General features: G+C 35.9%; 2 protein-coding genes across 3 annotated transcripts in view; one reads left to right on the top strand and one right to left on the bottom strand.

The window, feature by feature from the left end:
* Nucleotides 1–14,329, top strand: part of LOC135746729 (uncharacterized) — a 38,284-nt gene extending 23,955 nt beyond the window's left edge. Inside the window, exons 1-9 of one of the 2 annotated variants that reach the window (XM_065265400.2) lie at nucleotides 4,961–5,166; nucleotides 6,382–6,424; nucleotides 6,840–7,145; nucleotides 7,262–7,546; nucleotides 7,748–7,932; nucleotides 9,726–9,884; nucleotides 10,202–10,321; nucleotides 10,610–10,678; nucleotides 11,461–14,329. In XM_065265400.2, coding sequence (XP_065121472.1) covers nucleotides 5,155–5,166; nucleotides 6,382–6,424; nucleotides 6,840–7,145; nucleotides 7,262–7,546; nucleotides 7,748–7,932; nucleotides 9,726–9,884; nucleotides 10,202–10,321; nucleotides 10,610–10,678; nucleotides 11,461–11,565 — 1,284 coding nt within the window. In that variant the 5' untranslated portion in view covers nucleotides 4,961–5,154 and the 3' untranslated portion in view covers nucleotides 11,566–14,329. Of the gene's footprint in view, nucleotides 1–4,960; nucleotides 5,167–6,381; nucleotides 6,425–6,839; nucleotides 7,146–7,261; nucleotides 7,547–7,747; nucleotides 7,933–9,725; nucleotides 9,885–10,201; nucleotides 10,322–10,609; nucleotides 10,679–11,460 lie in introns of those variants that run through there. The other variant, XM_073814273.1, reaches the window with a different exon arrangement.
* Nucleotides 14,330–22,275: 7,946 nt separating this feature from the next.
* Nucleotides 22,276–25,885, bottom strand: tmem109 (transmembrane protein 109). Its single transcript, XM_065295605.2, has 3 exons — nucleotides 25,417–25,885; nucleotides 24,452–24,554; nucleotides 22,276–23,830 (listed from the first exon to the last, which is right to left on the bottom strand). The coding sequence occupies exons 1-3, from the start codon at nucleotides 25,609–25,611 to the stop codon at nucleotides 23,484–23,486; spliced, it is 645 nt and encodes a 214-aa protein (XP_065151677.2). The 5' UTR covers nucleotides 25,612–25,885; the 3' UTR covers nucleotides 22,276–23,483.
* Between the last annotated feature and the right edge of the window lie 434 nt (nucleotides 25,886–26,319).

The following is a 26,319-nucleotide window of genomic DNA, read 5'->3' as shown; positions in this document are numbered from 1 at the left end:
TTGATTTTGCCAGAAAATATTAGTTTATAATGTTATTTCTCATTTAAAAACTTTTAAGTTCTCTGACGTTTCCATGGTGACTCGTGAAATCTGCGATCCATTGACAATGCCTTTATGTTGTTACCGTGAGCGCGCGTTAACTCTGGGTTACTTTCAGCGAGTTGATTGACCTAACTCTTAAACTGTGTTTTGGAACCGACATACCCCGAGTAAGCAAGTTTGGGGTTGATCAACCCAAAGTTCGGGGTTAATCTGATGGTAAGTTAACCCTGCTTTCTGGAATACACCCCTGGTAGTCAAAAATAGTTAACTTTTATTTTCTTTTACAAGCAGCACACAGAAACAACTTTCTGATAAAGTGACCAAAATGCCTTTCAAGTGATGAACAAAGACAAAACAGATGATGTACCTTTATCTTTTTTAAGTTAAAATGAAAGGCAATGTGTAGGCTATAAACATTGTTAAATGATTCCTCATAACATTTTAAAGCCATGTTCAGAACACCACAAAGAATTAAAAAAGCATTTTTCATAACTGGATCTAAAAAATAAAAAAATTCTATTTTTTTGCAAGGCCGTTCACATTTCCAATTAAATGCGACCTTTTGTGATCTCCTGTGTGAACGTGAAATGACCCAGAAGTGACCCGCATGCGCAGAAGAGTACTCAACGGTCAACGACGTCACTCGTTGTTTGTGGAAGTAGCTGTTAATAAACATGGATGTCAACAACAGTCAACAGCGGAGCTCTTTTTGCAATATTAAAGTTATTTTCCCAGCGGAGCCAGCACAATTACAATCTTCTTGTTTTAAGAAGAAAATTAAAAAGGAGGAGAGCAAGGTTTTTTGGTGTTTTGTTTTCATCGTCCACCATGGTTGTTCTTTATCTTCTCGTTCCCACCTACTTCAACGCAGAATTATGACGTTTGTAGCGTATCAATGACGTATGGGTCGGATACATGTGGCCTGGCCGTTCAGACAGAGGTTGCATTTCAAAAGATCAGATACGTATCGGATTCAGGACCACTTCCCAAGTGGCTTGGGTCACATTTGAAAAGATCAGATCTGTGTCATTCAGACTGTCATGAAAAGATCAGATACAGGTCGCATAGGGGCATAAAAAATGGAAATGGGTCGTTTCAGCCTGCAGTGTGAACGTAGCCAAATGTGATCTTGCCTGGGAAGTCCCTGGCTAAGTTCAGCGATCTTATTTAATTTGGAGATTTAGCGCATCAAAGTATTTATGATTTTAAAAAACGACATATAAAATCACATAGGATTTTTGATTGTTACTGTAAATGATTAAAACTTAATATACAACTCCTTAAACTGATATTCTAATTAGACCAGCACCTGCATTCAAGTGATCGCCCCCTCTTGGTATTTCAGATGCCCCCTCATCAGCGCTTGGCTGACGCCAGCATTGGTAAAACAGGATTGTATGAAACAATGCTATCATTGTTTAATTAAAAAACTCAGTTCAAGACAGAAAAACTAATAATATTTTATAGCATAATCTAATGTCAAATGTTCTTGTACTAAACCGGATGTGATAAACAGTGTTGGGGAAAGTTACTTTTAAAAGTAATGCATTACAATATTAAAGGAACAGTAGGCAAAAACTGGTACTGCAATCACAAAACTTGTGGCTAAAACTGGTACTGCAATCACAAAACGTGTGGCTAAAACTTGTACTGCAATCACACAACTGGTGGCCAATACACAAAATGACAACATAAACATCAGTCGAGGGCTGCAACTCCACTTTTTAAATGACAATATCCTGGCCGTACTGCTGTTGTCAGTGACATAAGTATTTGAAATGAAAATGATTTCTTAATGTCTAGTGGCATATCAGGGCCATTTTATGATTCATTGATATAAATTTCTTACATACTGTTCCTTTAAGTTACTCCCCAAAAAAGTAACTAATTGCATTACTTAGTTACCTTTCATGTAAAGTACTTACATTACTTTTAAGTTACTTTGCGTTGCTTTTTCTTACTTGGCCGAGGCTTGATCCCTTTCAGGCCTTGCAGGTGTTTTTAATGACTGAGAAGTTCTCCATTCAAAAATTGCATATTTCCATTGCAAAAATGTCCAACTCTGGCATGCCATCTCCGTTTCTGATTAAAACTGTTCCCGTTCAGGCATGCATGCATAGAGTGTGTAATTCTATGTGCACTACACTTTTTTGTATCAAATAATTAAACTTAAAAGTAACTCGCATTACTTTTTTAAAAAAGTAACTCAAATATTAATGTGTACATTTAAAAAGTAATGCGTTACTTTACTAGTTACTTCATAAAAGTAATACTATTACGTAGTGCATGTAAGTCATGTGACGTATTTCCTTTCCAGTGCGAGACTTCCGTTCAATAGCCAGCCGGTAGAAAACAGTGTAGTGGGAGAACGCATAAAACATGATTTAAACAGTTAATACTTACTACACCTGCCATGTATGAACCAGTGTGAGGATGAAATTAAGAAGTGGCTTGATATATGAAGAAATATTCCATAATTTTGTGTTGTTGATCGGAGGTGACGGGTCTTCACTGCGCAAATAAACACAGAGACATACCAGTATCTTTACAATGGGAACGTTACATGTATTGAGTATTGTTTTCGTTTTATGAAAATATTATTACATCGCTTCTAACACAGGTGGAGACATGAGCTTATAAAATTATTTGCTTACTTTTTAAGCAAATTGTTTGCTTTTTCATTTAAAACATAACAAAAGTATGCGCAAACACATTGCGAACTATTATAAACATTACCTGAGCAGATTATGTTGTATATATTCTGTACTGTAATCGCATTTTTATAATAATATATAGTAGCAGAATAAATAAATCCACTAAATCAGCATATTTTTATCAGGATAATATTAGTTGTTTTTAAACAATTATTGTATTTATTGTTTACTGTCAGTTTCTATGAAAGGTTTTACTGAATGGATTTGTAAATACAGATCATGATTGCATGTGCGCCACATACACATTCAGTTCTTGTGCATGGATTATGGTTAAAACAAATGTTTTGTAGAGATTTACTGTGTTTGTATTAGCTATTATGGCAATCCCTAAGTGCACAAATTATGTCGGTCTTCCTGGATTTTATAATAAACATTAAAAAGGCACACTTCTGTCATTCGCAATAGACTACCATTAGCTTTAATGGCTCACCGAAAGTCATAAACAGGAAAGCTCAAAGATGGCGGTGCCCACATTTACGTCACGAAACAGGTGGATATTGGTTTGCTTCATAGATCCCCCTTCTTAATGTTTAAATACTTTTCCCTTTCCAAGTACAATATGCTGACAAAGTTACTATTTGGTGCCGTGTGTGTCCCCAAGACATAATTGTGTATATTTTAATTAAAATGCAATTATACTATTTTTTTTAAAAAATTGTCTTACATGATTAAAGGAACAGTATGTAAGAAATGTAGATCAATTAATCTTAAAATGGCCCTGAACTTATTTTCATTCAAACACTTATATCACTCACAACAATGGTCTGGCCAGGATATTGTCATTTAAAAAGTGAAGTTGCAACTGATGTTTATGTTGTCATGTTGTGTATTGGCCACCAGTTTTGTGATTGCAATATCAGTTTTGGCCACAATCCTACATACTGTTCCTTTAACTCTCCTTCACCATAGAACCCAATGACATGTAGCCTACCTAGAATTAAATGACATTTAAAACAATTACTCATTATTCAGGGGACATAAGCTGAACTGCCATGTCCCCATTACTGTTGTATATCCATATTTATAATATTTCTCACCAAATGTTATTTTTTATTATTAGTGCATTCTTAATATTAAAATCTCTAAATACAGTTGCATATATAAGATCAATGTCCCCCCTGTTACTCTTGTGTATTCCCCTGAACACTGGTTGCTCCTCTAGTCAGATGACTCTCAGGAAGAAGCTTACAATTTTGGAGGGAAATCATCTACAAGAAGTAAGGTATTACTCTTTTATCATATATTTTTTAATTTAACAATTTAGAATAGTTCACTGATGTGGTAAAGCATAACACGATGTCCCCCTGTTATGCTTATTTACAGAGGAAACTATTTTTTTGTAATTTTGAGAATTATTAATAAACACGTTAAAATCTTTCTCTATGTGTGTTAGCCTGTTGTTTACCACATGAATAGTAATGGTCGAGTTTAGCATAAAATGTCACTCCTGTTACCGTAATGTCCGTCCACCCTGTTACTGTTTTCTGTAGTAATGGTTGTAGGCTACAGTACACACCGTATTATTTATTTTTATTTATTTTTTATTTTATACATTCAAAGAAGATTTGAGCTGGACCAATATATTTTTCTTATAGTTTAATAAACCCTCTTTCAGCTAAAATTATAAAATCATGCAAATACATTTTTTTTAGCTAATCCTCTAGCTAGAACAGACCGATTGCAGCCGGATAACATCGCGAGACCGCCTAGAAAGCGGTACTTTGAGGTCATAGGCCGATCGGTCTCCGCAGCCACAGGCGCAGCGCCAAATGAAGAGACTGATGCATGCCGGGAAGGGCGGGGTCTTCTTACCCCGCAACAGACGTCAATCTTAATGCATTTGTTTATGCAGGCTTGTGGTATGTGTTTCCATGAATGTGAGCACTTAACCTTTGAGTAAAATATAGAAAGAACAGCTGAAGACCAATTATATGCAGCTCCATATTTCCCAAGTCCGAATAACCTTCTTAAGTCATATCTGAGAACATTAATTCATTTCTCATACAGAGTTTAACACATTTCATTATACATTTGAATACATTTGAATATTTTTATAAATGTTTTTTTGCAAACTATGTGAACACAGTTATTGCAAGCTAAAATATCAGTTTAAAATGTGCGAAGCTAAACTTAAATGCACAAAAAAACAACATTATCATGAATTGCTGCACTAACATCTGAGACCAAGTCTATCAAGACAAAAGAAAAAAACCGGAATGTGCTCAGGGCGGTTTGTGCATCCGCACGCAATGTAGAGGCAGAGTTACCCCGACGAGACTCCCATAGGATCTCTCTGTAGACACACCTATCTATCCACACAACATAATTTACAGTCTTTGGCACTTCGACTCGGTCCGCGATTAACTCGTCAATTTACAACGGATACATTCATCATTATATGGGAAAAATGGTGAGTACATAATCTATCGTATTTTTGCTCGTTTATCATTGTTTAGATCATTGCAACAAATTTAAACAAAAAAGCACGAATATACGCTTAATTCCCAAGTACTTCGCGCGTGTTAGTGTGTAATCGATGTTGTTTGCATTGCATTGCATTTCATTGCATTGGTTTTCTTTTTTTCGCTGTTTATTAGCCTGCCAAAGCCGCCATTTGGTCTGTCTTTGTTGAAAACCGACTATTTACCATAAGAAAGACTACGTTTTCACGTGGTGTATTGTAAAATATTTTTTACATGCATTATATATGTTTTTTCATCTGCTTTTAGTCAGTTACTATGCAAATTCCGTTGTTCTTTACTGAAACCGGTCGAAGTACCAAATAAGCTCATGAAAATGTTTTTTCTTCGGTTTACTCGAATAGAAAATGTTTTACTTGTACTAAAACCTTAATATTTATTCAACCTTAATAGACATTTAATAACCATAACGAGATTAGTTCGTGCGTTCCCGCCTATCACAATGATGTCACGAATTACTTCCAATCATTTATCTGAAATCCTTCAGATAGGCAGACAATCAGACTCCATTAGTGAAGGCGTTTCTAAATACGGTACTAACATCCGGCACTCAAGTTAATATACACAAATGTACATTTTTCCACGTTTAACCAACGTGTTTTATTTCAGACACGATATGCTACCCGTTTTCGTTTTGAAGACGTTCATAAGCCTGCAAATAAAATGTCTTTTTTTTTTTTTTTTTTTAGAGTTTTGACGTCTCTGTTGGCTACATTATCGTAAATACTGTGACATTGATCGAGTCACTATTGTTTAGGAATATATACAGACAACAAAGTTGTTTTTAATTCACGAAAACTATTAATAACAACAAATGCAAAACTATAGCAGATTGACTAAATGATATGTCACGTGTTCAAACACTTGTAATTTAATTTTTACAAACTATGACTTTTGATGATGTCAGAAAATCTGAAATTTTCCTATTTCCTTTTCCTACCATCAGTTCCTTTTTCAGTGTTAGTTGGGTGGTGAGTTTTCCCATGATAAAGCTAACAATAGTTCTCACACAAAGCAAATGGTATTTTACTTTACAGAGGTTTTATATAACCTTTAAAACACTGTCTTCTTTCTAATAGATAATTGACTTCAGTAGAAATGTTATTCAATTTTAAAGTCTGCATAACACATCTTCTCTCAAATAGATGATGAATGTTTGGATCATCCTTGTAGCTGCAAGTTCTGCAGGTATGGAAGCCATTTTCTTTTTATATACTTAACCGCAGTGAACTTTAAAGATTGAATAGACTAAAGGTGTGGCATAGACTTCACAATTGAGGGACAAGTTAAATAATGTGTTGAAAGAAACGCTAAACAAAAATCCTCTCTTAGTCATATAAAACTATATGTCTATATGTGATTCTGTCTGTTGTAGTATGGTACATCTGCTTGTCTTCACAGGATTTATTGTAATGACAGGAATTGGCATGAACAAAAAAATGTAGGGTTTGATTCTTAGGGAACACACTTGCCGTAAATGATCAAATGGATGCCTGTATTACATCCATTCATTCTCCAAACCTGCTTGTCCTCTTTATGTCTTGTTAATTCCCTTTGAATGAAAGCATCTAGAAAATAACTGTAAAACAATGTTCTCTTGTAGTTACAGTCTCTGCAGTTACCACATATCAGAAACGCCTAAGCCACGGTGATTATTTGTCTCTGGATCTTCCTGAACGGACAGCTAAGTTGGAGTTCGTTTCTGCCGATGAGCAACAACATGAAACTATCTGGCAAAGTGGAACTTTTTCCACCGGTAGAGCCACAAGAGGTGTCGTGTCCTCCGTCAATAACGGCTATAACTTTAGAATCAATCATGTTACGTTTGAGGACCAGGGGACATACACCCTTCGCAATTCATTTACTGGTATTACTAACGCAATCTCCATCTATGTAGTGAGAGTCGAAAGTAAGTGATTCAGTTCTTTCTCTTCCAAACAATCTTTTTTGCTTTAGAAAAACATTTGAAGATAGCATAAATGTGTCTTGATTTTTCCTTCCTTCCTGCTTTGTCTCCCATAATAGCCAAAAGAAGAATCATTGAACGTGTCCCAGGTGAAACCCTCACCATACCTTTGGATGGAATCAAGATGGTTGATGCCAATCTTCGCTTTTACAGCAATTATTCAACTATCAATCTGGTGGAGCATGGAGTCCCTGTGGGTAAAGAAAACGCGGACTACATCGGTCGGCTAAGAACTTACTATGATAGTTTTCAGGTGCTTAATGTCAATGTGTCAGATCTGGGCAGATACGAACTTAGAGATCAGAAAGGTCGACCTGTGTCAAACACTACAATGATATTAGTGGGTAAGAATCACATTTCTTCAACATGTCGTAAAAATATCACAAATGAATTGTAAATCACTCTGATTTGTTTTGTACCTGCGTAACTTTTTTAATATTAAGTTTGAATTGTTATAGGCCAAACAATCTTGAGGTTTTGCATGATTAAGCAATTCATGCAATTCATATATTTTCTGTCTGCCCTTTTTATCTTTCTTTATATAGATCGACACAGTAATTTTACCCCAAATAAAGGCCTTTTAGCTCTGCTTCTTCTCGGGATTCCTGGCGGCATCTGCTTCTGCTGCAGGAAGAAAGTCTGCAAATGTTGTTATAAGGATAAATCAGAGGCGGCGAGTCCCCCGGCTGAGTCTATACCAATCTGCCATCCAGTGACTGATCCAGCACAGGTAACATCATCTGATGGGAGTCACAAAAAAAAGAGTAACACAAATCAGGCAGACAAGTTTCCAAACAGCAGCAAGACCAGATTCTGAGTTTAAAAATGAGATAAAGTAAAAAGTAAAGATCAGATAAAGAGATACTCCAACCAAATATCAAAATTACCCCATGATTTACTCGCCCTCAAACAATCCGAGATACATAAGTCAATCATCTTTCAGACATCAAATTTTAAATTTTTCTTTAAAAAAATTAAATCAAAGAAAGTGCATCCATCCTTCACAGAAGTAATCCACACGGCTCCAATGGGTTAAGAAAGATCTTCTGCGGGTAATCGATGTGATTTTGTAAGAAAAATATCCATATTTCAAACTTGATGAACTGTAATAACTAGCTTCTGGGAACATTGCCATCTTGGACTCACGTAATTCCCAAGATGATGGACATGCAGTACTGTGCAAAAGTCCACCACCAGACTTTTTAATGTCCATCCATATTTATTTTTCAATTTATTTTATTAAGATACAAACAGAAAATATAGTAAATATGTAAAAAAAATTATTTTCAGGACTAAATGTCTTCCTTAGGCCTTGTCTGTGTTTAGTGTGACCTCTCTTGGCACTAAACACATCTTGAGCGTTTTTGAGCAGGATAAATTTCTTTAAAATTAGAAATTAGGATTTAATTTTATTTAGGTTAAAGAGATCCTGCAATTTCCTGCTTTTGCTCGAGTGGAAAAGGAGTTTACACTTAAATCCATTTAACCCTAAAAAATTATATATGATGACTATACAATTGCAAAAACAACAAATCTAATAGTGCACAGTACTATATTTATATGTTCAGAGAGCAGCAGGTCATAGTGACTTTGTCAAGCACCAAAAAAAAAAAATATATATATATATTCCCATTTTCCCAAGGGTGGCAGTGCCCTTTGTGCTGAAGTTATCCTTACCGAATTGACATTTCAAGTCAATAAAGAAATTATTTGTAGCTTAAGGGTACGTTTACACAACAATGTATTAAAAAAACGGAAAAGTTTCCTTGAGTTTGTTGAGTACAGACAACGTTGTCAAAACTATGCATGTTCACTCGGGTCTGCTAAAATGAATAAAAGCCCTGTATTATGTTGATGGGCGTCGGAAGCAAAATGTGGATGGGTCTAAAACATTTACTGGAGTGGATGCCATTTTCTATTCTGGTGCCTGTTAATGAAACAATTGCTTTTATAGACTAAAAGCTTTGTTTATCTTGTTGAGTCATGCGAGAGCAGCAGGCGAAAGTAAGGAAAACAAGAAATGGAGTTTAAATGATATGGACCAAAATGAGCCAAGTGGAATGGATTTGAGGAAGCAGCAGGGAAGTCTTGGCTGTAGCTAAAACGCGAAACAGAGTTTAATTTATTAGGGCTTACGGTTTTCAAGTAAAATGGATTTAACTGATGGCGTTCTAACAAATGAACAGACATATACGCTAAAGTAGAGAAAAAGTGAGTGGGTCCAATATATTGGTCTTAAAAAGTGGATGGGTCTTTTCCCACCCACCTGTTGGTTCCGACACCCATGATTATGTATGTAAATTCCTTGTAAAAAATTTTTTACTGTGTACACGTGCGTTTTTACAAATTGTTGTTTTTGTAGTTTACATGGAAATGATAATGGTATAGTTTTTAAAACGTGCACTTTAAAACACATTTTCGAAGGTTTACATTTTCAGGCTAATGTGTAAACGAATGCCCAAACTGCTTGAAACGTTTTCTTTTGTAATTAACATCAGTCACTCTTTGTTTTTTTTATTTCAGGGTAATGTGGCTGGTAATCCCACTAATCCAGGCCAAAGTCCGAATTATTATCCTCCTCCAAACCAAGGTCCGAATCAATATCCTCCTCCAAACCAAGGTCAGAATCAGTATCCTGCTCAACCACAATGGAACGGACAGCCTGGTGTTCCTCCTAACCCTGTAAGTTTAATTACAAACCCACTTACATTTATTCAAGGTTTTACAAATGAGTAAGATTTATAATATGTCTTATATTTTTCAAAAAAAATAAATATATATATACACAAAAATGAAATATCATTAAATTGGTATCCATTTATGCAAGAAGAGAATTTGCTTAGTTTGATTTGCTTTCTTATTAGTTTGAGAGTGAGTCGGCCCCTCATGGGCGTGGCAATATTGAAATAACTTGATGATCAAGTATTGAACGTGCTTAAAGTTGCACAAAATTTAATCAAGATTTTTCCATCGCTATTTTCCGTGTTGTGTTTATTTAGGGCTTCAGTGCTGAGTATCCACCACAGAATCCTCTTTATCCTCCTGTACCTGGAGTTTCCCCAGCTCAGCCGCCCCAGTGGAGTGGTCCTCCCAACCAGTACAACGCACCTGCAACTGTGGTACATCTAACGTCTTAACTATATATATGCTTTTACTGTATGTGACCCTGTCTGTGAAATCCAAGTCTCATTATGAGATTAGGAGCATTAAAGTGTTTTTGGCCACGTCTTTGGCCTTACTCAGTCAATATTAAAGATATCAATGTTATACTTTAGCCGGGTATTCACAGACAGACTTTTCTACGTAAAGAACAGAAATCACTACCCAGTAAATACGAGAGACATGTTTTACTATAAACTGTGCACACTAAGTCCTTATGTGTGCTTGTATTATTTGCTTGTGTGCAGAATTACAATCCAATGGTGAACAGCGCTCCACCTGGTGCCACGTCCCCATTGCTAAACGCTCAACCTGAGGTAACACAAATCTTTCCTTAATATAGAGTCATATACATTTTTCTGTTTCTAATTTGACTTAAGGAAGTAAAGTCTTTTTTGTATTTCATGAGATTTCCTACTAGGGCTGGGCAAAAAAATAGATTTTTCGATTAATCGTTTTTTTAAACGTGGTCGATTCAGAATCGATTCTCAAAGAGCGAATCGATAATTTTTTCATAATTTTTTCTGCAAACATTGAACGTAAGATTAACGTTAATCAAATTACTAGTCTTCTTCACTAGATGTCACTCTCTTTTTTGCCTTGCGCGATGTTACCAAGGAGCCTGTCATTCTTTCATTCAGTGCTTAAAATGGCAGTTTTAAGTGCTTAATCGAAGTTGATGCCAGCTTCACATAAAAAGTAAGAGGTATGGAAGCATTTTAGATTTCGCAAACAATACAACAACGTTAGTGTTGTGGCTTTTAATTTCTTTGTATTAATTACCCACTTGTAAACTTCTGTTCACTGTTATTTTTTATTAATATAGTATTTGTATTAAATCTATATTCATTGAGTTGAATCAAGAATAAAAACCGACCCGAGAATCGGAATCGGAAATTGAATCGAGAATCGAAATTGAATCGATTTGATAGCTTGTGAATCGAAATTGAATCGATCTGGAACATCTGAATCGATACCCAGCCCTATTTCCTACCTTCTATGTGACCCTTAAATGTGCTTCTGTATGTAAATGTCCTAAATGACTGTTAAGAGCAGATATGGCAAAAACCCAATACATGTCTTTTTCTCTTATGAATAGCCTGCTGGACTCAGAGCTAACATGGATATCCTGAACTCCTCTGGCTCCGCTGATGTCCAGTTCAGCATTGACAATGCAAGGTCTCCTACCAACAATTTCCTGTAGTTCCCTTGACTACTTGCAGTGTCCGTGTAAAAGCCTGACGTGAAAAGGAAACAAATCTTCCAGCTGTGGACAAGATTCATGCAAAACCCAAGCCTTTAATCAATTTTAGACTACTGTTTTATTTAACATTAGTGCAGATGCACCGATATAGTCGGTAATGGTCGATGAGCAATTTTCTATCAGCAGATATTTAAAAACAGCCGATAGTCATGGGCGAAATATCCTGTTAATCAAAAGAGAACAAGAAAATAAAATGAAAATGTAAAAAAACCCATCACTAGTCTAGTTTAATGTTCACTATTATATTATTCAATATTATATGAATGAATAACGTTTAGAAAATGTAATCTTTAGAATTTAGTTAGAATGCAAGTTTATATAACCACCAATCATTCGGTATCGGCAGTGGAAATTTTTATATCGGTGCATCTCTAAACATTAGTTATGCAGATTACTAAAAATAGGTCAGTATTGGTTATCACTGTAAAGAGCAATGTTAAGTGATTGTGTCATAGCTAAAAAATACTACCTCGGCAATAATGAAAAAGGTCTTTGGCATAGAGATTCATCAACACTGTGACTACAAGGCTCATTATACTTCTGCGTAGGGCCTACCCGTAGCCTCGACGCCGTACGCGTTGGTTTTCATTCATACTTATGCGTCATTGTTCGTGTCAACGTAGGCAGTATCCACGCGTGTAACCCACAATAGCAGAAGAAGTAACTTCCCCAGTAAAATGAAGAAGGAGCTTGTGAATGTTATTTGAGAAGACCAGCAGTGATTGAGGTAAATAATATTGTTGCGGTTTGAATTAAATATCATATCTCAACTTTGTCCATCTTTGTTTTTACTGTCGTAAGCGAAATTCCAGTTGAGGATCTTTTTGACCTGATAATGGGAGGGGTTCTAGCAGACCAATCGCAGCACTCGCAGTCCGCCAAGCATTGATGTGCTGTTACATTTTGGGAGAGATGCACGTCAGGCTATGCCAGAGGCTACTGTGTAGGGTTCGGGTCTCTGCAAAGGCTACAATCGACGCAGAAGTATAAAGCCCCCTTTAGACCTGCAAAATGTTTTTGCTGTAGGCAAGATACCAATTTAGAGGACCGATAGCTTTTCTATCTGAAGAATGAATGGGCCTTAAATCTTTATAACAATCACATACTCTTTCTCAGGATTTATCTACATTAGAAGCAAGATGTTTGTTTACTTAAGACTTTTGCATAAACCAAGGGTGCCCAAGCTCAGTCCTGGAGGGTCGGTGTCCAGCAGAATTGAATCAAACAGCTAATTAAAGTCCTAATAGACCCTTTTACTGTTTGTACACAGTGATGACGTGGAAACGTATGCTTGCGCATTTTGGCAACGGAAGTATGGCAAGAATCAGCAGTGAAGCAACACAGAGAAAGTTATTTTATCAACTTTTTCAACACAGCTACCAAATCTGTGTACTATAGTGGAGTGTATAGAAGGCGTTAGCAGATGGCCAAATATAAAGTGGCCAGATACATATATACGTATATAAGTATATTATATTAGTGCAACGCAACAACCAGACATTTTGATGCTGGGAAACCATTTTGATAAACTTTCTGAGTTGCTAACACATTGAACCATGAACCACTGGGGAACAACACCACTTCCGTTGCAGGCTATTTGATCACGCAAGGGTGTAAAAGGGTATGAGCATGCTAAAAAACTGTGTGCTGAGGCAAATTGATGCTAAACTAACCAAGTTTGGGCACCCCTGGCATAGACAGACTGTTTGCTTTCTTCAATCTTTCTAAAACTTTGTAGATTCTGCTACCACCATGCAACAGCTTTCAAAGATGTCAAAGGTTTTTCTTATCCTACCTCTCTGTAACTCTCTGCTTGTGCGGTCATAATAGTTATGAAATGACATGGTTGCGTGACAATTGCCTACCATGTGGTTAAAAGTGTGAGCCAGCTTTGTGCCACAGTTCAGGAAGTCTTATAAAATCTGTGGCTTGTATTCTATATAGTTTATACATAACCCAGTTTACAGTTACTGCATGTAATGTTATATATTTGCCTACTGTTTAAGAGAAACGAAAATAAAAACGTTCTGCCAATGTAGTTGAATTTGCTTGAGGCACTTTTACAGTGCTGCTGTACCTTCTATTGTAGTGAAAATGACATAACCTTGAATCTAAATGTCATTAATCTGTTAACAAGTAATAACACGTTTGTACATAGTTTGTGTATAACCTGCATATTGATGCCTTACTAACACCAAATATTAACTGGCCTACCCTTGAGCTTACGTAACCTATTAGCTGTGACACTGCCCAAACAGCCAATGCTTACAATTTTCTGTATTTTTTTATATCGTTCATGTATATATTAAATGTTTAGGTTTTTTATTTTGCCGGTGGTGGCTAGTGGGAGGTGCTGTTATTCTTTTCCTTCTGATATGTTCGACTATGGCAGTGGTTCTCAAACTGGGGGGCGGGAGCAATTTCATAAAATACGAATAAATACGTCATTAAACGTCAGACAAATAAAGCTAGCATTACATTGTATCATTCAATGTTTTGTTTCATTCAAGATCTAAATTTAAGATTGTTTTGTAATAAATTTTCTTTTGGTGGAACGCCAAAAGATGCACCCTATACAAAGGGGGCGCACGCCAAAAAGTTTGAGAACCACTGGCCTATGGAATGTACTAAACATTTGCAGTTCATTTTGGTACACTTAAGACTGTAATAGGAAGAATGACAATAAAAAAGTATGTTAGACTGATCCATGTAAAGTTTAATGTGTACATACATTTTGTAATGTTTCTCTTATGCTGTTAAATGTATGTTTTATTTCATCTTAGCAACTTCAGAAGTCACCTCAGACTTTTCAGCTTTACATATGTATTTTAATATGGCACATTACTAGAAACATTAGAGTATTACTTAAGATATCATATCAATAATCCTGCAACGGTAGAAAATACATTTTAAGATACCACACATGCAAAGGACAGATGCATTTTTAAGTAACACATTTTGCAATGTTACTTCATCCATGAATAATGTAGCAAAATAAGAAACATAAACATGATTGTTTGAATGCAATAGGATCACTTGATTTCTCTAAATAACCTGTAACCTGACCCAGTACCTGCAAACTAATCCCCTCTCTGTGTGCATTTGATTTAACTCTTTCATTCAAATGCCTTATTCCATATCCTTGTAACTAAACCATATACAAATGTTGAAACACCATTCAAAACGGTTAAAAATATTTTGCACTTAAATTTTAAAGTTTAATCAACTAGTATTTATTAGTCAATTCAATTATCTTGACAAGTGATGCGTTGCTGTAACTTATTAAATTAAGTTGAATTTGCTATAGTTATGTCAACTTTATAAGTTACAGCAACTCATCACTCATACACAGTCAAAATGATGTGTAAATCCAAGTTAATTGAACGTAAAGTCCAAAAAGATTTTTGTTACAGTGAAGTTTATAAATGAATCATGCATGAGTTTAACAAAACTTTGCTTTTATTTCTGAGTTTAAATTCACCATAATTTACTAAATGACATCCTCAAAATTAACATCTGTGCTGCAAGAAAGCAAGAGTTATTTCAGGACCGGGTGTAGGTTTCCTTATTCCAAAGTTATCATGGTTATCAATATTATCATAGTTTTGTTAAAATGAGATGGAAATGTTAAAGGTGACATAGAATGATTGAACGGGGTATTTATCCTTGTTCTGTGATGTGACATGTAGATAATTTTTTTTTTGTAATGCCTTAGAAGCTTCCTAAAAACCTCTCTTAGATAGCTCTATTAGAGGGATATTAAACAAGTGGTTTTGCACCTATTTGGCTCCCCCTACTGGCTTAACTTGCAATCTCATTACTGATTGCCTGACTTTGCTGCCACTCAAAAAATGTAGCCAATTATTTTAAAGTGATATGCATCAGTTTTTCATATTGGGCCGTTTTCTAGCTGACATTTCTAAAAGAGGAATTTCTATGAGACTGAGTTGTTTAGCATGTCTAGCACTTTTTGTATGTTCATGAATGCGGGTAGACTACCATTATTCAACAAAGACAAGGTAAAAATGGTTTTACATTCTCTGTCCCCTTTAGAAAAAAACTGATATACACAATGAAACATTTCAACAAGTTTTATTTTTGAAAAAAAAAACAATTTAATATTTCATGACCCTGAAATTATTTCTGTGGTAAAAAAATAAATATGTCTAATAAGTTTACCGTGAATGAATACAATACATTATCCCTTAAATGCCGCCTTGTGCAAAAAACTATGTTGCATGTGCGCGCCTGCGTCAAACCGATTCTGGCTGGACAGGATTTACCGCAAGTTTTTAAAATCACGGTAATCAACACGGTTGTAATGATAATTACATTTTAAACGATAATACTAACAGTCAGGACAAAAAAAAGTGATAAATTAAAATTGTCAAATTTAAGGCCATTAAAAGTTTTTAATGTGGTCTCAGAGGTATTTTTTTTCCATATTAGGTATTATTTTTTCATACTATCAGGTGTCCTATTCTGATTGAAATTCTATCTGTGTTCACGTTAGTTCGTTTAAATATGGGCTTTAGCATATCTGGGCACATAATCAAAGATCTTTTGTCTCCGTCTCAATGTATGTTTGATGCTGATGTCATATTCAGTGGTCGTTCTGCATCATCTCAGAACACTGCGCGCTCAACAGAAGTGACTGGCTTATGTTTTATTTTAGACTTGCTTCAAGGCATTCCTTCAATATATTCTGAAGGTAGTAAAAAGGTATTAAAAAGTAGTACATTTAACTTAAGGATTGCTGTATATTCCCTGGAATATCAACCAGAACATGGCAACTGTAAAGATGACCTTAAGTAGCCACAGTGCCTGTCTCACAGCTCCGACCACCAGACGCAGGACTAATATCCAGAAGGCAACCAGAGCCAGCAGGGCCCACTGAGCAACATAAATCACTCCCTCTGCAGTAACTTGATTGAAAGGTAGTTTGGCTGTACAGACAAATGATAAAACATATCAAACGTGGTTATTTTCATAACAAATACAGACTTTTGTCATTATTCCAAGCTGTAGAAAATTATATTTGGGTAAAATTTGTGAATGTGACCCTTCAAATAGGCAATAGGGGCCTTAAAGGGATAGTTCCCCCAAAAATGATAATTCTGTCATCGTTTACTCCATCAATACAAAACCTGTATAAATGTCTTTGAACACAAGGAAGAACGATATTTTGACCAATGTACCCAAACCGTTTTTGAGCACCATCGACTTCCAGTACTTTTTTCTACTATGGAAGTCAATGGTGCTCCTGTTTTCTGCTTGCTTACACAAATCTTCCTTTATGTTCAGCCAAACAAAGACATTTGTACAGGTTTGTAACAACTTGAGGGCGAGTAACTGATGACAGATTTTCCATTTTTGGGTGAACTATCCCTTTAAAAGCCCAAAAGGTTAATGGTTTAACTCCATTACGTGACAGTAATAAATATGAGCTACGTTCTTTGATTGACATCAGATAAATGAGTAGATTTTTTTTAACTTACCGTTAATTCCCGCTGCCTCCAAGATTTCAGTAAGGTATCGGATGACCACGTTGAGAGCCGCTGCCGTTGCTTCCGACCCCAACTTGACGCCATTACGTGCAGACTGATGCAATAAATATAAGCACATAAAAAATGTTTAAGATGTCCAATAAATCTGTGGTGTCCACAAAGTACGTAAAGTTTTAGCTCAAAATACCCCACAGATAAATTATTATAACATGTTAAAGTTGCCACTTTGTAGTTGTGAGCAAAATGTGCTGTTTTGGGTGTGTCCTTTAAAATGCAAATGAGCGGATGAAATGCAAACGCTGATCACCATGATGGTGGTTTGTTGAAATTGAAACTCAATTGTATTGTCAATAATTTTTTTCTCTTTCTCCGCACTAAATGGCAGTGTCATGGCTGCATAGTGCAGATTAGGGGGCGGTGTTATTATAATAAGATCCCCTTTTGACATCACAAGGGGAGCCAAATTTCAATGACCTACTTTTTCGCATGCTTACATAGAAGGTTTTTTTTCACACTTTCTATATTGAGAAGCACTGGGGGCCACCATTATAGCACTTATGGAAAAAGTCAGATTTTCATGATATGTCCCCTTTAAACCACAAAATTACAGAATTCAGTAACTTATATAAAATATAAAAAGTGACATTAAACAAATGAAGCTTCACCTATCCAACCTAAATCTTTTTGTGAAAGTCTTTGAGGCTGTGTGGTTGAAATGAGCTCACCTTTAAGGACGAATCTACTACCTTTTCACCAACCACAGAGACGAGGCAACTGTGGGCTTCCTCGGACAAACTTGTAACAATGGAGCGTACATTGTGAAGGGAACTAGACTGGCTGTCCCAATCCAATGAGTAACAAGGCAATATAAGCTGATATGAAACTGAAAGTACAAGTGTAACATATAGAAACCCTCCCATGGTTGCAACAGACTGCTTTTACACCCTTAACCTGATGCGCAAATTGTTCTTCACGAATGACTTATAAAATAAAATAAATGCCAAATTCCGTGAACATTTAATAAAGCGTATCTGCATAAGGATCGATCTGTGGAGGTTTATATGAGCACACCTTAGTTTAACTAGAACATGTGGGCAAGTGGAGCTCCACTCTCAAACAGGAAACACGTGACCTCCACTAGCGGGCGAGCGGAAATGCGTCACCTTCTTCTTCTTCTATTGGCTTTTTATGGCGGATGGCAAACCAACTTATGGTGCATTTACCGCCACCAACTAGACTGGAGTGTGAAGCACTGGTAGGCATATGACATTCACATAAAAGTATAAAAAAAAAAGGTTAAATTCTATCAAATACTCCTATTTATTTCTTTAATATATTTTATAATAGAACCATATATAATACTTTGTTTTTCTTGTTCTTTCAAAAGATTTATCAAATTGAATGCTTCAACACCCATATTCTTAACTTTATTAATGAGTTTTAACCTTTCATTTTCATATTTCTTACACTTTAGTAATACATGTTCTATGGATTCTGGCTGATTACAATAATTACACTGCCCTGATTCATGTTTTCCTATTTTAAACAGAGAGTGATTCAATCTAGTACGACCCATTCGGATACGTGAAATTACTGTATCTTCTTTTCTGTTCCTGACAACATATCTTCCATTTCCTACTTGCTGTTGAATGTTATACATAAACCTACCCTTGCTGTCACAATTCCATGCCTCTTGCTATTTGTTTTTAATTTTCCCTTTAACTTCATTTTTGCTCAGAGTAATTTGGACCTCTATTTCTGAATGTTTTAGAGCTTCCTTAGCTAGCTTATCAACCACTTCATTCCCCTCCACTCGCACATGAGCAGGAACCCAAAAAAATGTTATTAAGCTTACATTACTAACTCAAACTAGCAAGTATCTCGAATATAATGTCTTGCCTTGATGATTTTAGTCCACTTGTAAGAATCAGAACAAATTGTTACTAAGCTTGGTTTTAATCCTCTACCCACTGGCTACCACCATAGCAATTAATTCTGTTGCGTACACAGATACATGATATGATATTCTTTTTTTAATACTAGTTTTAAATTGCAGAATATATACTGCAGCAGCAGTTCTACCAGAGATAGGGTCTTTCGAACCATCAGTGTATATATGTAACCATGATGAATAATTCTGATCTACATATTGGTGCGCAATAATGTTCTTAGGGGAATCTTCCTCCTTTTTCATTTTTATATGAATTTGAAAATCTACAATCGGCATAGGAAAAAACCAAGGTGGGATTCTAGATACGATCAAAGTTGGAGTAACATTACAATCAGCAATACCCACTACTTCTGCTTCTCTATTAGCAATCCCTCCAAAACTCCAAAAAGTGCCCATATTATGAAAAACTCACTTTTTCTGGGTTTTGGGGGTGTTATTTTGTGTCTCTGGTGCTTCCACACGCATACAAACTTGGAAAAAAATCCATCCATGCTGTTTTGAGTGAGATACAGGTTTCTGAATGTCCTTTGCCTTGAGTCTCAGATTGCACCATTTGAAAATCAGCTCCGTTGTGACGTAACTAGCCTTGTCGTCACATTCCGTTAGAATTTTCCCAACCACCACCCCACTTGCAGGTCTCCACCCACCAGGTAGCTAGAGAGCACAGAGCAGTCACTTCGCTGATATCCTCTACACTGTTATCATGGCTCACGGAAATAACACCTCTATTTGGATATTATGGATTATACTCCCGCCTACTTTTAAAAACAAAGTTTTAACGCATGTTTATATGTTTACAGGAACCTAAAGTATAATCTCATATCAGGGTTTCCCGCAGCACTTTTCAGTTCGGGCGGCCCACCTAAGCTGGGATACCCTACCACCTTAACAAGGTCGTCCAAAAAAAATAAAATAAATAAATAAAAATATTCGCTGCACAAAAGGCCATCAAGTGCATATCGGAGAATAGCGTGGACGCGCTTCACACTGTGAGCGGGCACGTGCCACATGGCCGAAATGAGAGAAAGACATGATCCGTCAATGTCTGGAGGATAACTAGCCTGTTGATAAAACATTTAATTCATTAATAATCTAGTATGTGTTCATTTTCTGTCATAGTTTCTTCAAAATTGAGTTTTATTTGAGTGTTTTAAATAAAAATATTTTCATCATGACGCGTACGCCCCGCCCCTTTGATTGCCACCCACCCACCTGCACAACCCTACCACCTTAACTAACAAATTTTCTGCGGGAAACCCTGCATATACAGTGTGTTACGACGCAAATAGTCCTCAGATTGTAGGCAATATTCTACTATACTATACTACAAGACGTTTATGCGAAATCTGATGTAAACAACAGACTATATATCTATATTTCACGGATTATACACATTTGTGGACAAAAATTGTCATTGGATTTATTTTATTGGACTTTCATGAATTATTCACACATCTGAAACAGTCTGGATTCGATTCGCGATCGTTAAATCAACATAAAGGTAAGAAGTTACATTTAAATTTTGCATGTTGTCATCTGGACTTGTCACAAAGTACAACACTTTATGATGCTAGAGCATCTGTATCTCAAAACAGAGACCATACACTGATGCTAAACCCCGTAAGTTATTCCTTTTAAACGATGTATAGTAATGTTAATATTATTCATGTTTTCAGACAGTCGGCTATATAGATATTGTAAGCAGAAAAAAACTGACATCCTCCCGCCCACAAGCAGTATACATCCCCGCTGGGTCTAAATCTCTAAATAATGCGTTTGAAAATGTTTTATAATGGGAATATGTTAGCATTGTCCGGGAAAACACAATACATAAACCGTTAATAATAATATAATATATATAAAATAATAATACATTCTGCACTGCTCCCAATAACATTGCGCATGCGCACATGACGTTAATAGTGGGGCGTGATCAAAGGAGCAGCAGCTCATAAATATGTAATGACCACCTCAAAATGGCACAATCTGAAATGCACTGAAACAGAGGCTACTAGAGATGGCTAACAATCTTTTCCTACAAGCTATTTCGAGCAAACTACTTTTGAAACATGTTTTATGGAACTCATACACCTATTTAACTTGTGGAAAAGCAGTCATAAGATGGGCACTTTAATGTTTTTATTTCCATGGTCCCAACACTCTACATTTACCCCCTTAATGGATGAGACTCTTTATGTCCTCTTAAATTAACCCAATAATTCATTCTCCATTTATACCTACGAATTTGTAAATGAGCCCCGACAGGCACTAACGCATACTTCCGCATTTGTACACAACACTGTTGTCATGTGCTTTTTACGTCAGTAAAGTTGGTAACAAAGGGTCACGTGGATATTGACGTCATTGACAGGAGACTGCCCAGTGTCAATGTTTTGAATGGCAATTTTCTCACGATTTACAAGTAGTTGAAAACATTACAGATATTGATAGCAATCAGCTGGACAAAATATATAACACTGGCCTAGTGGTTTTTGGATATTTTACTGCAAATATCTTATAAATTGCACCTTTAAGCGCAGTGAAGCGTGGTCGACTGTGAGTGACGTCGCTTCCAAATACAAACACGCCCTATAATATAACCCCAATAAAAAAAAAAAGAAAAAAAAAAAGAAAAAAAATAATATAACCCCAATACTGTGATTGACAAGTTTAAGTACAGGCATTGGAAACGCAAATGCAGACGTGCAATTATGTTTAATTCCTCCTTACCTGACAAACGTGTCCTGTTCGCGCTGTTCAGCAGATCCATGTTCTGGCCTCTCCATCGGTCTCTCCCAGATCTCTCTCGCGTTTTCATCTGTGCGCATGCGCAAACCATGCTTAATCTAAACGTCGTTTGATCGAATGTATAATTGGAATTTCATTGTTGTTATAATTTTATATTGTATCAATCTAAGAATATAGTTTGATTGAATGTATCATTTTAATTTCATTGTTATGTTATAATTTTATATTGTATCAGTCTAAGAAAATATTTTGATTGAATATATAATTTGAATTTCATTATGTTATAATTTTATATTGTATCAATCTAAGAAATTAGATTGAAAGACACATACAAATTACAAAATGTAATTTTACTTAACAATCTAATAATTTTAGGCTATTGGAATAAAAAAATTTATATCAAACGAAAAACAGCAATGTTTTACTTTTTACAGTGTATTATTCTTTTCCTTCTGATATGTTCGACTATGGCAGCGGTTCTCAAACTGGTGGGCGGGAGCAATTTTATAAATTACATGAATTTATCATAAATTCTGTTTCATTAAACGTCAAACAAATAAAGCTAGCATTACATTGTATCATTCAATGTTTTGTTTAATTTAAGATCTAAATTTAAGATTGTTTTGACATAAATTTTCCTTTGGGGGAACGCCAAAAGATGCACCCTATACAAAGGGGGCGCACATCAAAAAGTTTGAGAACCACTGGCCTATGGAATGTACTAAACATTTGCAGTTCATTTTGGTACACTTAAGACTGTAATAGGAAGAATGACAATAAAAATGTATGTTAGACTGATTCATGTAAACTTTAATGTGTACATACATTTTGTAATGTTTCTCTTATGCTGTGAAATGTTGTTTTATTTCATCTTAGCAACTTTAGAAGTCACCACAGACTTTTCAGCTTTACATATGTATTTTATTATGGCACAGTACTCGAAACATTAGAGTATTACTTGAGATATCAATAATCCTGCAACAGTAGAAAATACATTTTAAGATACCACACATGCAGAGGACAGTTGCATTTTTAAGTAACACATTTTGCAATGTTACTCCATCCCTGAATAATGTAGCAAAATAAGCAACATAAACATGATTGTTTGAATGCAATAGGAGCACTTGATTTCTCGAAATAACCTGTAACCTGACCCAGTACCTGCAAACTAATCCCTTCTCTGTGTGAATTTGATTTAACTCTTTCATTCAAATGCCCTATTTCATATTCTTGTAACTAACACATACAAATGTCAAAAAATATTTTGCACTTACATTTCTTACTCACAAGTTTAATCAACTAGTATTTACTAGTCATTTCAACATTCTTGACAAGGGATAAGTTGCTGTAACTTATTAAATTAAGTTGAATTTGCTATAGTTAGTTATGTCAACTTTATTTTATAAGTTGCAGCAACTCCTCACTCATACACAGTCAAAATGACGTGTGCAACAAAGTTGATTCTTAGTGCAAAAAGATTTTTTTACAGTGACGTTTATAAATGAATCATGCTTGGGTTTAACCAAAACTGTGCTTCTATTTATACTATTCAAAGTCACCATAATTTACAAAATGACATCCTCAAAATTAACAACTGTGCTGCAAGAAAGCAAGAGATATTTCAGGACCGGGTGAAGGTTTCCTTATTCCACTCAGCTTCTTTCCTTATCTTTCAGCCGTCTCTCCAACTTCTTGATTTTGTCCTCGAGTTGTGTATCTCGTTGTGTCGATGATCCCCCCACACCTATTAGGACACAAACACACACCAGGCCTGCTAATCTCAGTGCTGTGGTTTCTGCGGAGGCACCGGAGTCGCTGAGTATCAACCAGAACATGGCAACTGTAAAGATGACTTTAAGCAGCCACAGCGCCTGTCTCACAGCTCCGACCACCAGACGCAGGATAAAGGATAATATCCAGTAGGCAATCAGAGCCAGCAGGGTCCACTGAGCAACAAAAATCACTCCCTCTGCAGTAACTTGATTGAAGGGTAGTTTTGCTGTACAGACACACAGAGAAATGATGCATAAGCCTTGGTTTAACTTGGTCCACTAGATGGCCTCAAACTAAACATGATACATGATATTTCTTAGTGTTTGGTTATTTTTATAACAAATACACATTTTTTTCATTATTCCAAGCTGTGGAAAATTGTACTGGGTAAAAATTGTGAATGGGACACTTCAAGTATGCAACAGGGACCTTAAAGGGATAGTTCACAAAAAAAAAGATAATTCTGTCATAGTCTCACCGTCAATACAAAACCTGTATAAATGTCTTTGAACACAAGGAAGGAAGACATTTTCAGCAATGTACCCAAACCGTTTTTGAGCACCACTGACTTCCATAGTATTTTTCTTTCCTACTATGGAAGTCAATGGTGCTTCTGTTTTCTGCTTGCTTACACAAATCTTCCTTTATGTTCAGCAAAACAAAGAAATTTGTACAGGTTTGTAAAAACTTGAGCGCGAGTAATTGATGACAGATTTTTCATTTTTGGTTGAACTATCCCTTTAAAAGCCCAAAAGGTTCATTGTTTAACTCCAGTAAATGAAAGTAATAAATATGAGCTAGGTTGTTTGATTGACATCAGATAAATGAGTAGATTTTTGTTAATTACCGTTAATTCCCGCTGCCTCCAAGATTTCAGTAAGGTATCGGATGACCACGTTGAGAGCCGCTGCCGTTGCTTCTGACACCAACTTTACGCCATTACGTGCAGACTGATGCAATAAATATAACACATATAAACATACAGTGTCTTAATATTTAAAAAACTATGTACAGTAAAGCACACAAAAATCATAAGTAGTAGTAGTAGTATGGGAATAGCTGATAAATGTATGAACCTTGTTGAATTGATTATATTTAAGTCACATTAAAGTAGGCTAATGATATTGCGCACAAAATATTGAATCAGATGTCAAGCAGCACAATGTCATACTAAGTGTCTTTTTAAGAGGACATTGCACAAGACTTTTTTTAAGATAATGTCCAATAAATCTTTGGTGTCCACAAAGTACGTACGTAAAGTTTTAGCTCAAAATACCCCACAGATAATTTATTATAACATGTCAAAGGTGCCTCTTAGTTGTGAGCAAAATGTGCCGTTTTGGGTGTGTCCTTTAAAATGCAAATGAGCTGATGAAATGCAAACACTGATTACCATGATTGTGGTTTGTTGAAATTGAAACTCAATTCTATTGTCAATTATTTTTTCCTCTCTTTTTCCGCACTAAATGGCAGTGTCATGGCTGCATAGTGCAGATTAGGGGGCGGTGTTATTATAATAAGATCCCCTTTTGACATCACAAGGGGAGCCAAATTTCAATAACCTAGTTTTTCAAACGCTTACAGAGAAGGGTTTTTTAAAATTTTCCATGTTGAGATAGACTGGGTGCCCAATTATAGCATTTAAACATGGAAAAAGTCCCATTTTATGATATGTCCCCTTTAAACCACAAAATTACAAAATTCATTATAATAAAATATAAAAAGTAACGTTTTCAAATAAATGAAGCTTCACCTATCCAACTTAATCTGTTCGTGCAACTTTTTGAGTCTGTGTGCTTGAAATGAGCTCACCTTTAAGGACGAATCTACTACCTTTTCACCGACCATAGAGACGAGGCAACTGTGGGCTTCCTCGGACAAACTTGCAACAATGGAGCGTACATTATGAAGGGAACTAGACTGGCTGTCCCAATCCAATGAGTAACAAGGCAATATAAGCTGATATGAAACTGAAAGTACAAGTGTAACATATAGAAACCGTCCCATGGTTGCAAGACTGCTTTTACACCGTCAACTCCACCCGAGTATTAAACTGATGCGCAAATTGTTCTTCGCGAACGACTTTTAAAATAAAATAATAGCCCAATTCCACCAACATTTAATGCTAAATAAAGCGTATCTGCTTATGGGTCGATCTGTGGATGTTTATATGACCACACCTAAGTTTAACTAGAACATGTATCTTTTCCCGCAGAAACGCCTGCTTCCTGTTCCCTGGAAGGCGCAACGTTGCCGCCTACCGATGGCATTTTAATGGCATAGACGTGATGGTTACATTTGTTGCTTGATTTATATTATTCAACCATAAACATACAATAGAGAAACTTGTGAACCTCGGGTCCGCGTTTAAATAGCATGAAGACAACCGTATGACTTTTTCACTTGGCTCCCTCCACTTTTTGTTCACTTTTTTATTATTACACTGCCATCTAGTGGCACATCTAACGAACATCATCGATAAACCGAATGCTACAACATTATTTTTTATTACAAAATAGTAATGCACTTACGGCAGATATCCACTGTGGGGCGCGTTGGATCTAGGCTAAAGAAAAAGTAAAGGCATTTACTTCCACTCTTTTCTTTTTTCCTGAATGGGGCTCATGGTCAGTTTGGTTACAAACATTCCTCAAAATATCGTCCTTTGTGTTCATCAGAACACCGAAATTTATACAGGTTTGTAACAACATGAGA

This window comes from Paramisgurnus dabryanus, chromosome 4, assembly GCF_030506205.2.
Source record: "Paramisgurnus dabryanus chromosome 4, PD_genome_1.1, whole genome shotgun sequence".
NCBI lineage: Eukaryota > Metazoa > Chordata > Actinopteri > Cypriniformes > Cobitidae > Paramisgurnus > Paramisgurnus dabryanus.
Note: the sequence above shows the minus strand (reverse complement) of the source record. Positions and strands in the feature narration are given on the sequence as shown.